General features: G+C 43.6%; 1 protein-coding gene across 1 annotated transcript in view; it reads right to left on the bottom strand.

The window, feature by feature from the left end:
• GRB2 (growth factor receptor bound protein 2) overlaps positions 1–18744 on the bottom strand; it is a 36032-nt gene extending 17288 nt beyond the window's left edge. Inside the window, exon 1 of the mRNA XM_026046767.1 lies at positions 18623–18744. Coding sequence (XP_025902552.1) covers positions 18623–18700 — 78 coding nt within the window. The 5' untranslated portion in view covers positions 18701–18744. The remainder of the gene's footprint in view (positions 1–18622) is intronic.
• Positions 18745–18945: the final 201 nt, after the last annotated feature.

Raw genomic sequence — 18945 nt, 5'->3', positions numbered from 1 at the left:
CTGCCTGGAAGGAAAAATCAGCTTCCAAGCACCAGCSCTATGAATCTTTCAGACGCAAGTGCCACTGCCGCTGCCTGAAGACAACAGATACCACAAAGAAGACTTGCCTCGTGGCTACGGATCTTTCAGGCTCTATTTCCTAGACTCTGGGCAGGAATCTGTCCCTTGCTTACAGRGACAGCGTTTATTCAAACTGGCTGCTAACTCCTCCGTTGACAAGCAAACAAATGTACACGCAGTTTTGCATTTGCTACAGCTCATCACGGAGCTCATTTGAACAACCCTCCTTTGACTCACAGCAGCAGATTTGACTCACATCAAACGTGAGCAAAGTTGAGCCCCCAATATTCCTGTTTCTCCTTCCACCCTTCACGGCTCCTCCCAGAAGTTGCTGCTGGGGGACAGYGGCAGCCACAGTCCTTCCAGCTAGTGCCCCTTCCTCCTCCACTACCCCGAGCGGGCAGACGTGGCATCATCGAACCAGCTCATGTAATTCTTTATTCTTTGCAATTTCCTACCTCTTATTTGAAAAACAAATACTTCACTGTTATCTAAAAATATATTAAGACTTTGCCAGCAATGCGGCACTCAAAGCAAAACAACCATCACCACCCAGTGTGAATGCACAATGGGAGCGGCGTTTTTGGTAAGAAGGCAAATTTTTAAGGAGTTACTGAGAGCAGCAAGAAAAGAAAAAAAAAACAGTCGAAGCTACAAAAATAAAGGGTTGCTCTATAATCACTGCTCTGCCATCATGAGACTCTGCCGAACATCTAGCCCAAGGGCAGGAATCAAAGTGCCCTTTGATGCCCGGGATTTGAGTGCTGAGGTCAGCTGAAGGTGCTCCTGCCCATCYTCGGGCTTGGTTCCTCCTGCACAACTTCTTCTGCACCAAAGCAAGGATCCCCGCTTTGAAAAACACAGCTAGATGTGACAAAAAGGTCCTCTCTTCCCTGATCTAGTTGAGGGTGCAAGTCTACAAGCCTCTCCTCCACACGGGTTAGTGTGACACACACAGAAGAGCCTATACTGGTGTTACCAAATTCTTTGTAAACAAAGACACGTCCCTGAGGCGGTGACTCCAAAAGTGAAGCTCTTTGTGACATTTAAGCCAGGCTTTCACATATCTCTGTCCCTTCAGGCTTTCATTCTCACCTCTGCACTTTCTATCCCCACTCTGTGAAGGGAAGACTGAAGAGGGTGAAGAAAGAACGGGCTTCATGTGCAAAGGCTGCATTTTCCCCAGCTGGCAGCTCAAACAGGGGCGTCCCGCACCAAGAGAACACGGCACCCGGCAGCTGGAGCAGAAGCTTGAGAGGTTCCTGTCCTGTAAAGCACTGAGGTCTAATTAAGTGTCCCACAACCAGTRCATTACAGACAGTTGGGCCGCAGAAGCAACTTAAGAGATGCTCCTGCATCGCATGCTTGTCTCTACCAAGCACAATCCCATGAAACAAGACACTGCTCTGCAAAATGTGCAATTTAGGCTTGATCTATAAAATGACAGAATGAAGAGAGAAGGAAGGGAAGTTAATGTCTTCCCTCCTGGCTGTTGGATGCACTAACTCATCTGCCCCTCTCCTTTCCAACCTTCCTTCTTCTGCAAATGGAACTACAGGATAGCTGAGGAATAACCTGGTGTTCTAAACAGAACAAGGAGAAGATTCCAAGAAATCTTCAAATGCTTTAAAAAGTGTTGGACTCCAAGTCCACCGGTGGAGTACAATATAATCTCAGATATCCTATAAATCTGCTCCAGCRGGCGTTACAACGAAATACAAATCTTCTAAAGGCAAGGACCACGCTTGCTTTTTGCCTCCCCTTTAAAACCAGTAGCTCGCTGACGTTTTGCCTTCTTTGCTGTCCTCTGAGCCAGAGGAAACAGCAACTCTTATTTCCCAACTTCTGTCTGAAGCTGCCCAGAAATGACAGAGCTTCCTTCACAAGCCTAAGACAAAATCCTCCTGTAACGTTCCACACGTCCACCTGACGTTTGCATTGATGTTCCACATAAAACAAACCAGCCCATGTGGAAGAGCTGCCTTCCATGTCCCAGACTAGAAAATTAACCCTTTGCAACCAGGTAAGGGCTGACCTGCTGTAACAATGGTGAAATTGTGCTGCAGGGGTGGAAAATCCAGGGAATTTTGTGCCGTACAGGCTGCATTATCCCCATGAAGCGCTGCCCTTTCCCTAGCAAAATGCATCAACCCTTGGAGCCTCCAATGTGCTGCAGCGCCGGCAGGAACTACTCCGCTCACATCAGTTTTTGTGCCTGTCAAAATCTGTCCCAACAGCTGGAAAATTCCATTTCTATTTAAAAAATCTAAGCATGAACTAAAGATTTCCAGAACACACGCTTATTTCAGATTCCTCCGAGGTACAAAGCACTAAACTGGAAACAGAAGCCTTTATAACCATTATTTATTTGCTGTCACATATAGAGGGGATTTCATTCCAATTCATGAGTTAATTTTCTCATTTATGATGGCATTCCTAGACAAAGTAAAAACCTAAAATATATTCATCTCACTAGAAAAGTCCTTAGAGCTTCACTATTTCAGGATGATACAAACATTTAATCTGAAGTTAGCAGAACATACCTTGACTAACCTTTAAAATCTTTTTGTTGCTGTAGAAGAAGGGGTTAAACCCAGGAAATTTTCAAATCTGAAGACTTGGTGTAATGAGATCAGAATAATAAGATTACCATAATCTGCCTCACACACATAGCTAGGATCAGCCCTAATCTCTTCATTTTGAGACAGATGGAAAAAGCATGAAATCAGAGATAACAGGAGGCCAATTTCCTAGAGCAGGCAGCTTTTCAAGGTTCACCATAGCATAAGTCAATATTTTGCTAGATTTGTACCTATTTAACCGATTGGAATAGAATATATTGGCAGGCTGCACGAGGCACCTCCAAATCCACCCTACACAAACAAGAAGAAAAATTAATATAGCACCAATGAACCTCCAATATGCTGCAGAATATTAAAGATTAAGTTAGAGACTAGAGTCTCTAACTGATACCATTCCCGGATGTTTTAATTGGAAACACAATTAATAAAGAGGCAATCATTTTAAAAATGGATAAGCATCTCAAACTGCATGTGACCAGATTCTGCTTATTGATTTTTCTTCTGTGAGATTGCTAAATCCTGTTAAAACAGCCATTTGCATCTGCGACCACTAAGGTTCCAAGCAGTCATGGGAAGCAACGAGGACGTTTTTCATCTTGGTTGCAGCACATTAAGGAGATGTGTGGAATGACCCCTTATCTGGTGGTTCTAAAACACCAGGGAAAACCCTTTTTCAGCAGCGAGCAGGTCTTAAATTCTTCCAGGAAGAAAGCCCTATCCTGCAGGTCAGCGCAAGCTCTGGGCTCTCCAACTCAAAACCTGCAACATGAGACCCTGGAAGTTCTAGGGGAGTGAAGTTTATTGCAAGCTAGTAATGCAAAAGGCCTGAGAAAAGGTTAAAAAAAAAAAAGGCACTACAAGATGCAATCTCTTATGGAGCAGGTTCACCTGTCGGTTCAGGCCAATTGCTCTTATAACTCTTAGTGCATATTTGGAGCTTGCACGAGGGTGCTCTTCCCATATAATTTTACAGGATGGTTTAGATGAGCCCACAAGGAGCCTGTTCACCCTCTCAGAGCCCTCGTGATTTGGTAGCGGATTATATGGATATATTTATCATTAATTTGGTTCATATCCACAGGAAGCTCTTTCTGTTGCCTCACCCGTTTGCACATCTACATAACTTGCGGTGCTGCCAGCCTCTTATCTGTGCAGTTGAAGCAATTAACCTTACGTTGCCTTTGTGGGAGACCCACGTACGAAGAAACCAGAAAGAGGGAAGCCCAATGGAACCAGCTCCTCCGCAGGGCTCATCCGATGATCCTGTCCACACAGAAGTGCAGAACTGACCACAGGAAAACTTCAGCCCCCAAAAGAGAATGGTTTATTTTCCTCCTACCAGAATCTTAACCCACCTACATGCAAATAAACCCTTGCTCAAAACCAAACACCTTCTTAATTGCATTACAAGCTCAATTATAAACCGGTGTTGAGCAAAATAGAGAATTTTCCTTGCACAAATCGAGCTAATTTCAGGGTTTACAACTAAACATTTTGACGTTAAGAGAGGTTAGAGATTAATCTTCCAAAGTATAAAAAACACTATTTAAGCGACCTAAAATGTTAATTCAGTAGTAAGGAACTTCAACTATATTAATTGCAGAAGAGATTTATCAACTGCAGGGTAATCATTTTAATCTAGCACATTTTTGCTTCATAGAGTTTGACCCGTTTTGGCAGCTGTGGGTCCTGCAACACCTCAAGTTGAAGAAGAAACCTACAGGTATTTGGGCTGGCTGATGTGCACAGAGCAGCTTTGAAGAGATGGGAACCCTTCTTGCTATCCAGCCAGTGCAAAGCTGCTCACACTTCCTCTCTAGTGGGAAACGCACCCATTCACACATGGGCGAGACTGACTCACCCCTGTCACATTTGCATAATGCAAAGCACTGAGAGGCCTTGCAAACCTCCCCGGGCACTGCAGCGTAGGCATCGAGCTCAGCAAACTGAAGAGACTTTGCACAATCAGCTCTGGAGAATTATAGCCACTTAAAACGTCCCGCAGAACATTTCTGATCTCGTAAAACAGAGCCAGGCACAAAGAAAGGGGATGCGGCRCCGCTGCACAACGTGGCATTGGCATCGGTGACTATTCTGCCAACACTGGGCTGAATGTGACAGCAAGAGAAGATAATAATAATAAAGCAAAACTGTGATGGAAAAAGATCTTTAGGGGACTCACTTTTGAAGGACTGAGATGGTGAATTCACATTTTCTTGGTTCCCGTGTTATAATAAATGGGGGAGAGCTCTAACATCCAGCAGACAATTTTTTTTTCCAAACCCAAGGACTATGCTGGTGCTGCACCATTAACCTGAAATTCAAAGAAACCCAACCAACCGATTCCTGCTGCCATCTTCAAGCCGGTACCGGAGGATGATTCGAGACGCACGCGAGATCTCACTCRGCACCTGCAGCCGTTTCTACCTGGAAAGGGTCTGCTAAAAGAGCAAGATTTCAAACGAGAGATATAGGAAGAGATCTTAGCTCATCAGAGCCATCAAAAAGCCTCCGAGTTCAAACTGGAGGAAGCAAATTCTTGTGCTGAAGGACAGCCAACAAGGCAAACGCTGGATTAAAAACARAAACACATACACCCAAACTGCTCCTCAGTGCAGCTAAACAACCTTCGCWAAAAAGTATTTAACCACAATTCTGCTCCACAGGCTGTTTTGAAAAACGTTTCTAAAACAACCCTGAAAGCCAGTAAAAGCAAATTGCACCAACAGGTTACACTCAGCTACTTCCCTAAACCTAGTTTCTGTTACAAACTCCTCATTTCACTTCCAGCTTTTCTCAGCTCTTTGGCCATGGAGATTACAAATTGGTGAATATTTTTAATATTGTATCATCATTTTATTAGAAAGACTTAACCAATACGCTTATTCACAATGAATCCCAGCTCTTACACAGCTGCCAAAAACACCAGCCTCATCTGCACAAAGCCCCATCAGGGCTTTCACAGCCATTCATGCCTTCAGCATAAGAGAACCTTAATAGGACAGACACACGAGAGGTTATAAAAAAGCGCAGACTAGGGTTTGAGTAACAACTTTAATTTAGAGCCTTAATTCATAAATCCTGGGCTCAAATGAAATACGTGATTGATTACAGTCTTCTATTGAACAATACACTGTTATATCCCAGAAACCTTCTAATGACATTTAGGTTTAGTCTATTTTGGGTCACGGTGGCCTTAGTTAAAAAGTGTTGACTCATTCCAAGACTAATCCACTGGGGAAAGAAAAAAATAGTTTAAATAGTTTTTCTTTCTTCTCCAAACTACTCATTAGACTATGGTTCAAATCCTGGACAACCAATAGCACACAGAAAGAAACACCCACAATTCTACACTCACAAAGTTGGGAGAGCAAAATTTTGAATTACAACAGCCCCAATTTAACCAGAATCAGCCCAGCACTTTGGGGTAAACTAGGGAAGATCAGTCTTTAAAAAGAGAAAAGGACCCTCTCCCCAAAGCCTGTAAAATATGCGCTCCTCATTAGCCTCCCAAAAGAGCACGCTTGGATAATTAATTACAGACTGAAGAGCTGGCAAGAAGGGTGCCTGGACCATAAAGAAGTAATTAGATGTTAAAGAATAGGGATCATTCCTTTAAAACAAGGGGAGCCATCAGAACTAAGTGGCCTAGATCTAATCCCCATAAAAAGCCCCCATGGGTTGCCAGAAACCATTAGGAATGGCAAAAAAAAAAAAAAAAAAGCAGAAAGAGGCCAAGAATCCCTCCTTTTAAAGCAGGGGAAGGAACACAACCCGCTAGTGATGACTATGCCCATGCCAGAGAGCTGCCTGCTGGGGTGGAAGATATTCATGTCCGTGACCAAAGTGTTCCTGCTCTGATCTCAGCTAGGAGAGCGCAAGGCCCAGTATTTCCAGAGCGAGGTTAACTCGAACTCTGCTGCAGGAAAAGCCCCAAACCGCAGCCGRGGCGGCTGCCCAAGCGAGCCGGGGAGAGGGGAAAACGAGGGGCCTTCAAAGAAAAGGGCAACATCCGCACGTTGGGGCAGATGCCTTCAAAAATTTCCCCTATGTTATGAAGCTCCTTCCTCTTTTGCTAATGAAAGAGCATTTGTTTGTGTCCAATTCTCTCTAAAAGAGGGGGGAAAAATCCCACAATTTAAACGGAACTTGCTCTGGCTAAGCTAGAGTAGGAAAACTTGCTGTATCGAAGCGACTAAGGCTGCAAGAGCCCCTGGAGCTCCCAGGCATGTGGCTTGGGAATAGAGAGATTCATCCAGAGTTACTGAAGATCAGGGAGAAAACAGCCCGTATCCTAATTTAAAAATCATTTCTGATACAAAGAGTCAGATTCCCTGTGATATCCCAGAGGAACAAATAGAGAAATAAAATGGAAATAAATGAGTTCTGGCACGTGCATGTCTCAAAATCACTTGTTGTTAGTATTATTCTATTAGAGCCACCAGAGATCTCTATAAGAAAATCTTTTGTTGCTTTCTTGGCTTATGGGCAAAAATTAAAGAGCGTCCTTACATGAATAATGCAAAAATGCAGGCACTAAGTGCCAAAAGCAGCATCTTGCTCCAGAATCCTAAAGTCAAGACAGCTGAGGCACCAAATTCCTTACAGAAAAGATCAGAGATAACGAAAAACATCTCCTAATTAGCGTCTCAAATTAGAAGAGCTGTTCCAGGTCAAGCGCAAATTAAAACAAGAATAGAACTCGTTATGGCTGCACTGCAGTAACCTGGAAGGGATATCATAATGCAGGTCACTGCCACCCTAGGGTATATTATTTGACTACAGTCTAATTTTAAGCTCCCAAGTATATTATAGGAGCACAGTATTTCCATTGTGCATCTTGCTGAAAGCTAAGGCACTAAAAGTCCCCCCTACTGAGAGATTCCAATCAGGAGATCAATGCCTTGGCCACAAAACCTGTGCCCCAGGGCCCTGAGCAGGGGTCAACGATCCCTGCACAACAAAATGGGATTTACGGACCGGACACCAAAGTGGGCGCCTTCCAAACGGTTCAGTTCTCAAAATCTGCCGTGTAGATACTTGGGCAAAAGTGCATTTTCCCTGGAATATGCAAATTCCAATATGCAAAACCTGTGCTACCAAAATAGCAGGATCAGGCCTTATYTAAAGATAGGAAATATATCCCTACCTCGCAGCATGACAGATGCCCATCGGTCGTGGCAGGTTTGCAGCAACACTGCTCCTACAGAGCCATAAAAGCTCCCTGGAAACAGAGCTATCCAATTAAGYTGAGTCCCAAGCAGCTGTTGGGAAGCTGGGCTCTGCTGACAAAGACACGAAAGCRAAGGGCAGTTTTCACCTCAGACCTCCATCTAATCAGTGGCAAGAGAGAACAGTTCTATATAGAAACAGAGTAATYGCTAATTGAGATAAACTAGAGTACTTACAAGGCTGAAATGCAGGCTTTTCTAGGGTTCTTGGGGGTTGTTACATTAAAAATCTGCTGTGGTTTTGGGCTGCTGATGTCCACAAATGCACTCATTAACACAGTTTACCACTACAGATATATTCAGTACTCAGATCTTCATTTTTTTGAGTTGCAGAACTATCTTTTAATACTAGAAGACTGAGTGATAACTATCAGATTTAATACAACCAAGTAACGCAAGAGGCAAAACCAGAAGCAATAACCCAAGAACCATTTATTTGCGTAACTATAGGCTTTAAATCAGCTATTACACTGCTGGAAATACCCTGAAATCAGAGGGGGCTATAATCTGAAAACAAATCAGAAGCATTATCTCAYGTGCTGTTAAGAAAGAACGGAAAACAAAGCAAATATTTTGACACTATAAATCCGTATTATGTCAACGCCTGTATCCCGTGGGTACCTATGCTCAAACCAGCATGAAAGAATACATAAGCAAACGAAAAGAAGTATGGAGAAGGCATCAGGGATAAGCCAAATACGGAGTGGCTTCTCTGCTACAAAGATCAGCCCAATCTCTGAGACATCTCGGAGGGGATATCGGAAAAAACATAATTACATTCAGTACTAACTGTGTGTCCCACCAGTAACTCCAAGGGTCCATCTAGGCCAGGCTTTAATGGCACACAGTATGGATGCTAGGAGGATATATATGCACACAATATCTAACAGCACACAATATGGATGCTAAAAGCAGACTAAGGGACTGTTAGATGTATAGTTTTTTTACTCCTTTTGATACAGAAAATGGCCTAAAGTTTGCTTCCAATGGAAATTTTTCCCCAAAATAATACAGGAAAGCATTTTAGCATTATGACAGCTAGGGTTCACTTCCAGAGAAAATCTAAAGCARGAATTATTATAAAAGTATAATAGATTTAACATTATCTGTGCCAAAAGCCAGTAACWATATCAAGTTTTGGGGAAAAGGGCTAAGGAAATGCAAAGTGGGGTAGCTCAGGCAAGGGCCTCATGTGCTGAACATGTGTTGAGTTGCATCAGTCACCCACAGCTGGAGCTCGGTAGGTGACCAGACCTCAGAGCTGCCGCTGAATCAACCTATTTGCCTTACGTTTAAGATCTTCAGCTTTTGGGAAAACAAAAAGCTGACGTATATTTGTAGCTGAGCTAAAGAAGAATCACGACAGCTTCAAACTGGAAAAGCCTTTAAGCATCCTAATAAAAACAGCCCAAAYACATCAAGACACCAGCCTTTCAAAATCTGTAGTTTCATTAGATACAGGAGAGACACATCTATGGTGCAAAATACACGTGAAGAAACGAGGAGAGAAGCTGCAGCAGCCAAATCCTTGCTCTGCTCCGCAGCTCACCCTGCATTTTACCACTTCCAGGCCTAAGGATACTTCTTGATTAAATATCACAAACACACAAAGCATATGGGAAAATAAACAAATAAATGAGCTGTGGAAGAGATGCATGCCAGGCTTTCTTGATACTGCCCCAACCAGGCCCAATCATCATGCTGATGTTCAGCTCACCAGGCTTCAAGTACTCTCGGAAGGCAAGACTGGGAAAACGAGCAGGTTTTAAAGGTGCAATTCAGCACTGCAGCGTCCACTGCAGCTGCTGCTTCCTCCTGAGCTCCCTCCTTGGTGTTTCTTCCCTTCCCCTGCAACGGCTTGGCTTGTTTCTTCCCTTCCCCTTGCAACTGCCCACGCTTGGAGAACTTGCTCAAGTTTTTCGAAATACTTTGGATGTCTTTCGGAGCAGTTGTGCTCCCGGCGGCAGTTAAGATTAGAGACCCTGACTAGAATCGCAGAGGAACTCAGGACGAAACAAAAGGCAAGTAAAACTGGCAGATTCTAGGGGAACTAGGGAAAAAAAAGACACACATTTCTGCAGCTTCGACTCCTTCCTAATATTCTGAAACGAATTCACTGAAATCAGGAACTGAAGCACACAGCTTTTCAAGCAGATCATAAACTATTGTTAACAGAAAGTGGAGAACAGACCAAGCTGTTAAAATATCGATTTCATAATTATGCCAAACGAGTGGCGATCACAGAGGAACAGAACACTCAAAACTTGACGGCACATAAGGATTGAGAGAGGCAAAACCTACCCGAGCTCAGCTCAAGTGGCACAGTTTAAAATTTAGTGCCAATTTGTACAAACCAGGAGGCTGCCTGGGGCAGCCCACCAGCCTGCTGCTCTAGCAGAGCTGCTACCATTAGTGGAACCTGCTGCCTAACCCATAACTCATGCAGAATTCCCCCCTTTCCTCCCAAGGGAACCAATTTTGCATAAGAGAAGCAGTATTTTTTTTTTTCCACACACAAACTGGTAGAATTTTAGTGCAAGTTAGAGCAAGAAGTAGGTTGGCTCACTGCTGAAAGCATGAATTCCAGAGACAAATTATTTAAATAAGGGGTTTTAGAAAGTACCAGTGTAATTACACTTGAGCCCCACTGAAAGGAACTGCTTTCTGCTCTCTGCATGAGGTCCCGCAGCGGCAGCGGCTCGTGACAAAGCGCCCACGCTGACACCAACGCATGCAAAGAGGCTAAATGCAGCAGGTACAAACAGAATGTATCTATCCAGTTAGCTATTCTCTTTCTGTATTTTATTTATAAAGCTTAATGTTTGAACATGGGGATTCTAAGCTGATTACTCTAGGGAGGCTAGAAGTTGGTTTCCTAGACTCAATTATCTGTTCTCAGCTTTGCAGTTATTCCAGTCCCATCCTGATCTGCCTCTGTTAGATCAAGAGTCAACTGACCTGCTGCACCCTCAAAACCAGGGATTTCTTCCTGCTTTCACAACCACAAACAAGGAGAGACAAAAGGATCCAAAATCAGGTACAGAAATTCAAACAAGTAATCGCTCATTATGGGGAAAAACCCTCTTGGGTTCTTCAAGTTATTTCATAAATGGGATTTTATTTAATATCTAAATATAGAAACACTTCTTTCAGTTAAAAAAAGGGGGGAATACAAGTTGAGGAAAATTATAAACGCAATCATGTGAAATGCAAATTTTAGATGCATCTACTATCTAATCAGAAGTGCTATAGAGAAGCATCTGGGTTTCGGAAATATAATAAATATCTAAAAATAATTATCAAGAAGAGGTTTGAAGACTGACAGTTCGCTTTTTGCTCTACTAGAGCTCAGCTGCACAGCCCCACGCGTTCAGCACAYGGCACCACAAAAAACACGTTACGTTGCCTAAGCCAGTTCTCACCCAGGTTGTCAGATGGTGGCACCAACCATGCGTAGAAGACACGGCGACACGCTCAGGCCCTGCCGCTTTACAGGCTGCTTCACACTCTTTTTTCCGTTCCCTCCGAGCACCTGCTCTTGCGGGGCGTGACGAGAAGAGCTGTACGTCGAAGGCACGTGGCTCTCCTCATCCTCACTGCTCTCAACCCACAGCAACGGGGCTCAAGTCAACAACACAACAAGCAAACACGGTGCTCGCAGCTTGACAGATCCACACCGACCTGCTGTTGTTCTGTCTAAGGAGATCTGACTATTGCAGGGGAAGGAATAAGCTTGTGCTGTATGTTCCCCACATTGTACATAGCACACAAACCTTAGGAAATATTTTTCTCCATCCTTTTTTCTTCCCCAAGGTGCAAAGAATCTGGAACACCTGGCTTTATTGTATTGACTAGTAACTGATGGTAGCCCAGCCTGGGAGATAACATTTACTGGCGCTGCAAAACAGCAAGGGGAAAGAAAGAGTAAAAACCACTGTGGGATGAGGCTGCTGGAGATAAGAACCTGTGTATCACGTTGCTGCCCTATCGGTTCATCACTCGGCATCGAAACGCACAGGGCAGGCGGCTCCGCCAGGCATTTGCATTTCGAGGTTAGCAGAATTTTCAGAGAAAACTGAAAATGATACCGAGATTGAAGCCAGCTTTCCTTGCAAAACGCCAAACAAAGCAAGCAAGAAAAAAAGAGAGTAAAAAAACAAAGTCACAAATGACCCAGAAATATATTATTGCACAAAAGTTCAATTTTTATTTTATAAAGCTAAAAAGCTAAATTTTCTAATTTTCTAGAGAGCTTTAGGTGCTCTCTTCTACCTAAAATTTTAATTTGCAAGGCACAGTTCCATTTCTCTGGCTAGCACAACAGCACTCAAAGCGGGAAGGGTGAGGAGGGGATTGCGTTCATCCTTCGTTACATGTTTTAATTAACACCTTCAGAGCAACTAGCTCAGGCTCTTATATAACCTACCTATGGTAACACAGAGCTAAGCACAGCTGYGTACTCATCCCAAGTAAGTCTCTATGTCATGTTGCATCCCACAATTCGACCAACATCACTACTCCGGCTACCTAAAGTTAGCTTAGCTAAGCATAACTCAGAGGTAAAATTAMGTATAAGAATCTGGCAGCAACAGTAAAATAGCCTTAAAACAATGCAATCAATCTCATARCAGCTGTAAAAATGTTCTAGGGTTGTGTTTTGTAGTTCTTCCAGTTTAGATTAATCCACCAAACACGATGAATTTTACAATAAACTATTTCCCTTTTGCTCAATGGSAGATGAAAAGACTTTTTGGCTCTGCTCTAACAGTGTTGTTAGAGGATTAATACTTATTTCATTTTCAAAGTGGCAGAATCAGTTTTACACAGCATGCTTCTTCCTAAGCTTTAGAATGGAACTATTGATTTCTGATACACAGTCGCTGGCCGCTGGTAGCTTTAAAGCACAAGGGATTTTTCAAAGGGGTCATGTAGATCACTGCTCATATTAGCCTAAGCAGAAACATATTGATCGAGTTCCTTATCTCCCCTCCCTCAGGGGGATCCTTATCTACAATAGGAAGAATTCAGAAAGGCCTGAATTTCATGAAAAAAAAGGGACAGCCCTCCAACTAACAGGGCTCTGCAGAGAAAAACAAACTATAGTTTCTATATACATGACACACTCGCCTCTTCACACATGCCACCAACACCTCTGATTTCTTCTCTGAACTGAGATCAAGCTTTTATTGTTTTAATTAAAAAAACTGACTCTGAGACAGTCCATGATTAGGTGGSATATCCCTCATAACAGATTTTACTGGGTTGAAATCCTCACATTTTCTCTCACCAGACAGTTAACACTAGAGAGAGAGAGAGAGAGTGTTGAGTCCAACAGGAGACACATCTTGCGTGGCCAATAAAAGASAACAAAAAAATCACCACTTTGGTTGCAATTCCACCTGCTTGTTGAACACAGCAGACCAGCTATCTCAGCAAGAAGATGAGAAGATCTTCTCAGCAGAAGCTCCTTGGCAGTTATACCTAACTAACGCTTTTCGGAAGCCTGTTGCACCAGCCCTATCAAAAGCTGGACTGTGTGGATGTGCCATAAAAATAATGTTTCTATTAAACATGCAACATGCAGCTGGAACTTCAAATTAGCATTATTTCCTCTAGTTATAACAGAATGCAATTCAGGGATGTAGATGTAATAAAATTAGCTGAGCTGACCATGAGCTTTAATCAAAGCCTCATTTGACATCCCCAATTTGAGCAGGTTTCAGGTACCACACGGCACATCAATTAAKTCTTCTCTCCTCCAATAAGATCACAAATAGCTACTAAATTAAATTGGCATCTTTGTTTCTTTTTTAAGGAGAAATGTGTTTACTCCTCCCGAGTCCATCTGTAACCTTCCATATTTGTGTCTTCTGGGCACAGAAACCATTTAAAAATACAAGCTTGCTCTAAGCAGGTTCAAGTTTTTACCAATAGAGTTGATGAAGGCTTCCTTGTTTGGTACATGCACTTTGCAGAGGTTACATAGCTCCTTCTCATAGCCCCTTTYCCCTAATTTTTTAAAGAAGTGGCTAACAAAGCACATTTCATCCTCAGCTTTACCATCCTAGATCACTGTTTTGACCAGCCTGGTTTCCCTCATTTAATCCAAACTAATCCCTGAGAACAAATACCACATTCACTCAATGTGGGGAGAGAAGAAGGAAGAGAAAGAGGAAAATTTCACCCGAAGCAGAGGAGCAGTCTCTGCATCTCGCTTCAGCAAGCTGCATGTTTCTGTTTTCTAGCAGTGGCAGCAGCGCATAACAGCAGGGACGAGGAAGAGGAGGAGGGAGGCCACGCTGCCCTTCGCTGCCATACCCTTCCCTCTGGTCAAAACTGTTCCACTGTATCCAGGAACCGAAAATGCTGCGTCAGCATCAACCATTTGGAAGCGTTCAATCCTGCTAAAGGCTGAGAGAAGGAAAAGAAAGCTGAACGCAAACAATCATACGGACAGAACCTGAGGTGAGAGTCTGGTGCATGCTCGGAGTAGGAAGAAAACTCRACTTTACTAAACAGAATAGTCAGATAAACCAAACCCTACCGAAAAATCCTTTTAACAAAGAGGGAAGCTGGTTTGTGTATCGTGGAAAAGTGTGAAATATAAAAACAACMAAAAGCAATTAAAGTTGATGCAAGGCCTCTGCTTACAACACTGTTTGAACAATTTTATTCTTCAGGGCAGCCCTTAAGTATCCCTGAACTGTGCTGCCAACTACTGCGGACAGGAACTTACTGAGTCCTGCAGAAGATAACGTTCAGCGGTGTCTGGACCATGGGGCAGGAACAAGAAGAGATGGGCTGGTGCTCTCTGTGCTTCTCCTCTCCCCTTTTTAGAGCCAACAGCTCTGCTGCTGRCTCCTTTCTCCTCTTTTAATTTGAATAYGCAAGATATTCACAAGCATTAGTGCTTTTTTCACACCAAGGCAGCAATGGTTATCTGGGTAGCACAGTATGAACAGCACACTTCAAACTGCAGGAGGAACAGGGAAAAGAAATGCAAGTCACCTTGGCTAGTGGAGTCTCTGATAATTTTTCTTTTCTCCCCACTCCTGCCATGCCGGTATCAGCACATTTTAGGTGTGAATACTCATCTGTTATCCAAAAGGCTTAACCTAAACCAGCTGCTTGAGAGAGCTAGCCTTTTGGGGAACACAACATCGGAATTCCTAATACAGGCCGACACACTGACGTTAACTACTCTCCACACCAATAAATACAGAAGTGAAAGGGGAAAGGACTAAAAAAGTATCATGACAAGTATTCAAATTGAGAAACAACTCAATCAAAACTCCACTGCCCTGAGCACAGGCAGGCTTTTGTAACAGGACAGACTACCTGATTTCTTTCAGRTCACTTCGAGAACGTCTGTCCCCAGGTTTTTGTGAATCAACCACCAATCCATGAATAGAAGGACGATCGTAAGAGTTGCAGCCCTGTATGACAGCCAGGGAACACAGATGGAAACAGTAACCTTTCTTCTCTCCAGGGAAGGCTGGGCAAGCAGCATATAGTCCGATAAACCTTAGAAGACACCCGCTTGTACATCCTGAATGGCAAAATCACACATGGGTACAGGATGAAATAGGAAAATCCAACGTACAGCCAGGGTTACAATATCAGAGAAGCAGCTCCTACCATATAGCGCCCACAAAAGACGAGGCCAGGCGCTTTTCCTCCTCACTCAGCTGTTTTACAATTGCAAGTCAAAGGTCAACTGTCTTCACTCACTTTTGGAGGCCGGCCACAAGATTACTAATAACCAGCTTAATGGCTAGAGTTCAAGCGCTATTCAATCAAGTCCAGAATCCGTGGGTATGGAGCAGTAATGGCACCATGACATCATAGGCAAGTTATCTGCTGAAATCAGATGGAGTCAGACAGTATTGCATCTTTGCCTTCCCTCCCCGCAAGGAAACATGAACTTTTAAGGACTGGGAATTCAAGTGTTATAGATTTTGTCCTTTCCCTACTGCGGCTAAGTGCTTTTTGCTATGAAACAATCCTTTACCATTATTACATATGCCTCAAACTAGCCACACTTTCCAGAGGCGAGGCAAGCTGAGCGTCTAATGCTGGGTTTGGAAAGCTGGTCCCAATGTGTATGAAGCTACATGTGTCCCTGTGCAAGAGGCACGTGCAGGGTGTGCAGGTGCATTCAGCTTGTGGCAAGGACGTTTCCCTTCCCAGCTCATTCACTTGAAGGATTAACCTGATTTATAGGAGAGATCACGTGAGGCACAGAAACGAGCTACCCTGAGATTCCTCGGTTGTGAACAAAGTACTAACAAAACAGATCTGGCACATTTGACAGAAATTAATTTCTACAACCTGAAATACATTTCAAGTGAGACAGACTTTCAAAATGACAGTGTGCCACAAAAGCCTGTCGGTCTAAGTAAAGTGAACTGTAACAGCTCTGCTGCTGGCTCCTTTTTTTTCTTAAGTTTGTCTGTTTTAGACAGTTCTCTGTRGCATGGTAAGGTTCACTATGTGCTGAAGGCAAGATTTCTGACCCTCTAATTACCCTCTAATTTCTGAATTTGCTTGGAATTTGCACCAACTTTAGTGATGTTGTTCAGTAAATCATCATCTCTACCTCTCAGCTTACTCATGCACAAAGTTAATATGTAAAACTTGTAAACATTCTCAGAAATGAGCTGTAAGCAAATACAGTTTGGAGAACTTCACCAGAGTTTTAAGGAAGTGCACAGGTTTTGTCAAGAACAGAAAATCCCTTTTCATATTCTAGGAAAAAATACTGTGGTGAATGTGGTAGCAACAGCATAGATGTCACCACCATGATGCTGCTGCTGTGACAAGATTGGTATCTGTGAAATGACATCAAGCAGGCAAGGCTTAAGAGAAGCTTACTAGCAATTGTCGCCCCACTGTCTGCAGCTGTAATATTTTTCCTGAAATAGGTTAAAAAAAAGGAAAACAAAGAAAAAAGTTGCTCTTATTCCTACACATTTTATAGAATTTTTTTTCCCCCCACAATAAATACAAACTTTACCCTAGCCTTTTTTCATGCCCTTCAGCAAGCATCTACATTAAATCAGAAGAAAATACAGAGGAAGATACTTTGAACAATATTTAACCATACTTCAGTAGTCTTCCTACTTCAGCATTTTCTGCAAGCTTCAAATATACTATTTTGTATATTATATGCAGGGACAGCAGTGCTGATAGCAATCCAAAACAGAAGAATACAGTGCAGGTCAGGAACCAGAATGTAAGGTACCACACGTGACATTTAACGAATTCCGTCAGTCTTGAAAATAAGGAAATATTCGAGTAACTCATGTAAACATTGGAACTGAGGTGAGCAGGTCTGACAGACACTTTTAGGCTATGGCATTTTTTGCACATTTTTAATTATGGGTTAGGGGTATATAGAATATATGTGGAGGCAGATGTACTTATTTTAGAAATTAAATCTATTATGGTCTATTAGCAAGAACCTCAAAGCAGGATATGTTTTTATAACCATTATCTTATTAAAATAACTTCTAACTTGAAATATGCCTTTACGAAACTAATATCTTATTTAAGCTAAAACTCAACCTATAGCACTAAAAAACAACAACAAAAAACGATATCTTACAAAATGAAGACTGTTACACAGTGTTAGTAACATTTCTAACAAATGCCTCAATTATCTTGTTGAGATATCAGTTATGGAAGCCTTGCGTTACATCTACATATAGAGGATACTTTTTCAACAAATCTTAAAATAGCTAAATCAGGCCTTTCCCTGGCAAAAACTGTGAGCAGATGAGTAATCCCACTGAGGTCTGCAGGACTTGATTTGTCAGCACGCACAAAGTTATAGGTTTGCATCAGCAGGACAGGCACCTCTCTGAATAGCTTTTGCAGAAGATCATTTCAGTATAAAATATCTTAAGCTTCTGCTTTTTGACTAGGGAGGGGAAGACCATGTTACAAGTTCATTAAGAAATACGGACTCTGAAAGAAACWTAATTAAAACAGCTAAAAATATGGGTCTTTTATTACTTGGAAGCTCAGATCTATGCTTCAGAGAGCAAATAACAACGAATTTTCATGTTTTACCTTCTCTCTGCTGTCAAATTTTGCCCTTGCATGCTAAACTTTTTTTAAATGAAATTTAAATTTGCCAGTATTTCAGGAATTYGAATAATACTCAAAATCTGAAAGTCTCAAAAGTCCTTGATATCCTGATAGGCCGAAATTTCCTCTAAAGCACTCCAAACATCCTCTCAACATCTGCTCAGATCCATTAGACATTCAGCCACACGCTGCTCACTCGAGCTCATCAGCGCTGATGAGAAAATTCAGCACCAATGCTCGGCTGCCTGATGCTAAGAGATCATCAGCTGGGGAAGAACCTAATCCCTATTCTTYGATTCTGGCATTTCTGGCAGGAGGCAGAGGGAAGGAATCCCGAAGGGAGTGYGAGGGCTTGGAAGGGTTTCCCCTCCCGGGAGGGCGCTGGGTTCGGCGCACGCTGCCCTGCACTTCTGCTTATTCGCTACCATTTTTGAGGCTCCTCTTTGGAGCCTGTCGAGAGGTGCATGATGCTCTGGGGTGGCCATGGAGGAACAGTGGAGCCTCTCGCTCTCGAGGAGCACTGGGGAAGCCTCGGAGCACCCAAGGGATGGGGGGATGGCCCCGGGGGCTGGCTCCGTGGCACGGGAAGCGATTCCGGGGGTGGCTGAGAAGCAGCGCGGGGACAGGGAGCCCCCCCGCCGCTCGGGCCCCTCTTACCTTGAGGATGTCGCCCCGCTTGAAGCTCAGCTCGTCGTCCGCGGTGGCTTTGAAGTCGTACTTGGCGATGGCCTCCATGGTGGCGCTGCGGCCGCCGCCGGCTCGGCCCTCCCGCCGCGGCTCCGTGCGAGGCGCCCGCCCCGGCTCTCACATGCAGGGGCGCCCGGGGCACGATCCGCCCTAGGGGGGAAGGAGGAGGAGGAGGGTGGGGGGGAGGAAGAGACGGGCCATTAGGGGAAGTGGCCGGGATCGATGGCCGGGGCCGCGCCCAGCGCCGCTCCCTCCCTCCGCTCCCGCCGCTTCCTCCCGCCGCCAGGCCCGGC

Source organism: Nothoprocta perdicaria, unplaced genomic scaffold (genome assembly GCF_003342845.1).
Source record: "Nothoprocta perdicaria isolate Ctin4 unplaced genomic scaffold, notPer1 scaffold_46, whole genome shotgun sequence".
Lineage (NCBI taxonomy): Eukaryota > Metazoa > Chordata > Aves > Tinamiformes > Tinamidae > Nothoprocta > Nothoprocta perdicaria.
Note: the sequence above shows the minus strand (reverse complement) of the source record. Positions and strands in the feature narration are given on the sequence as shown.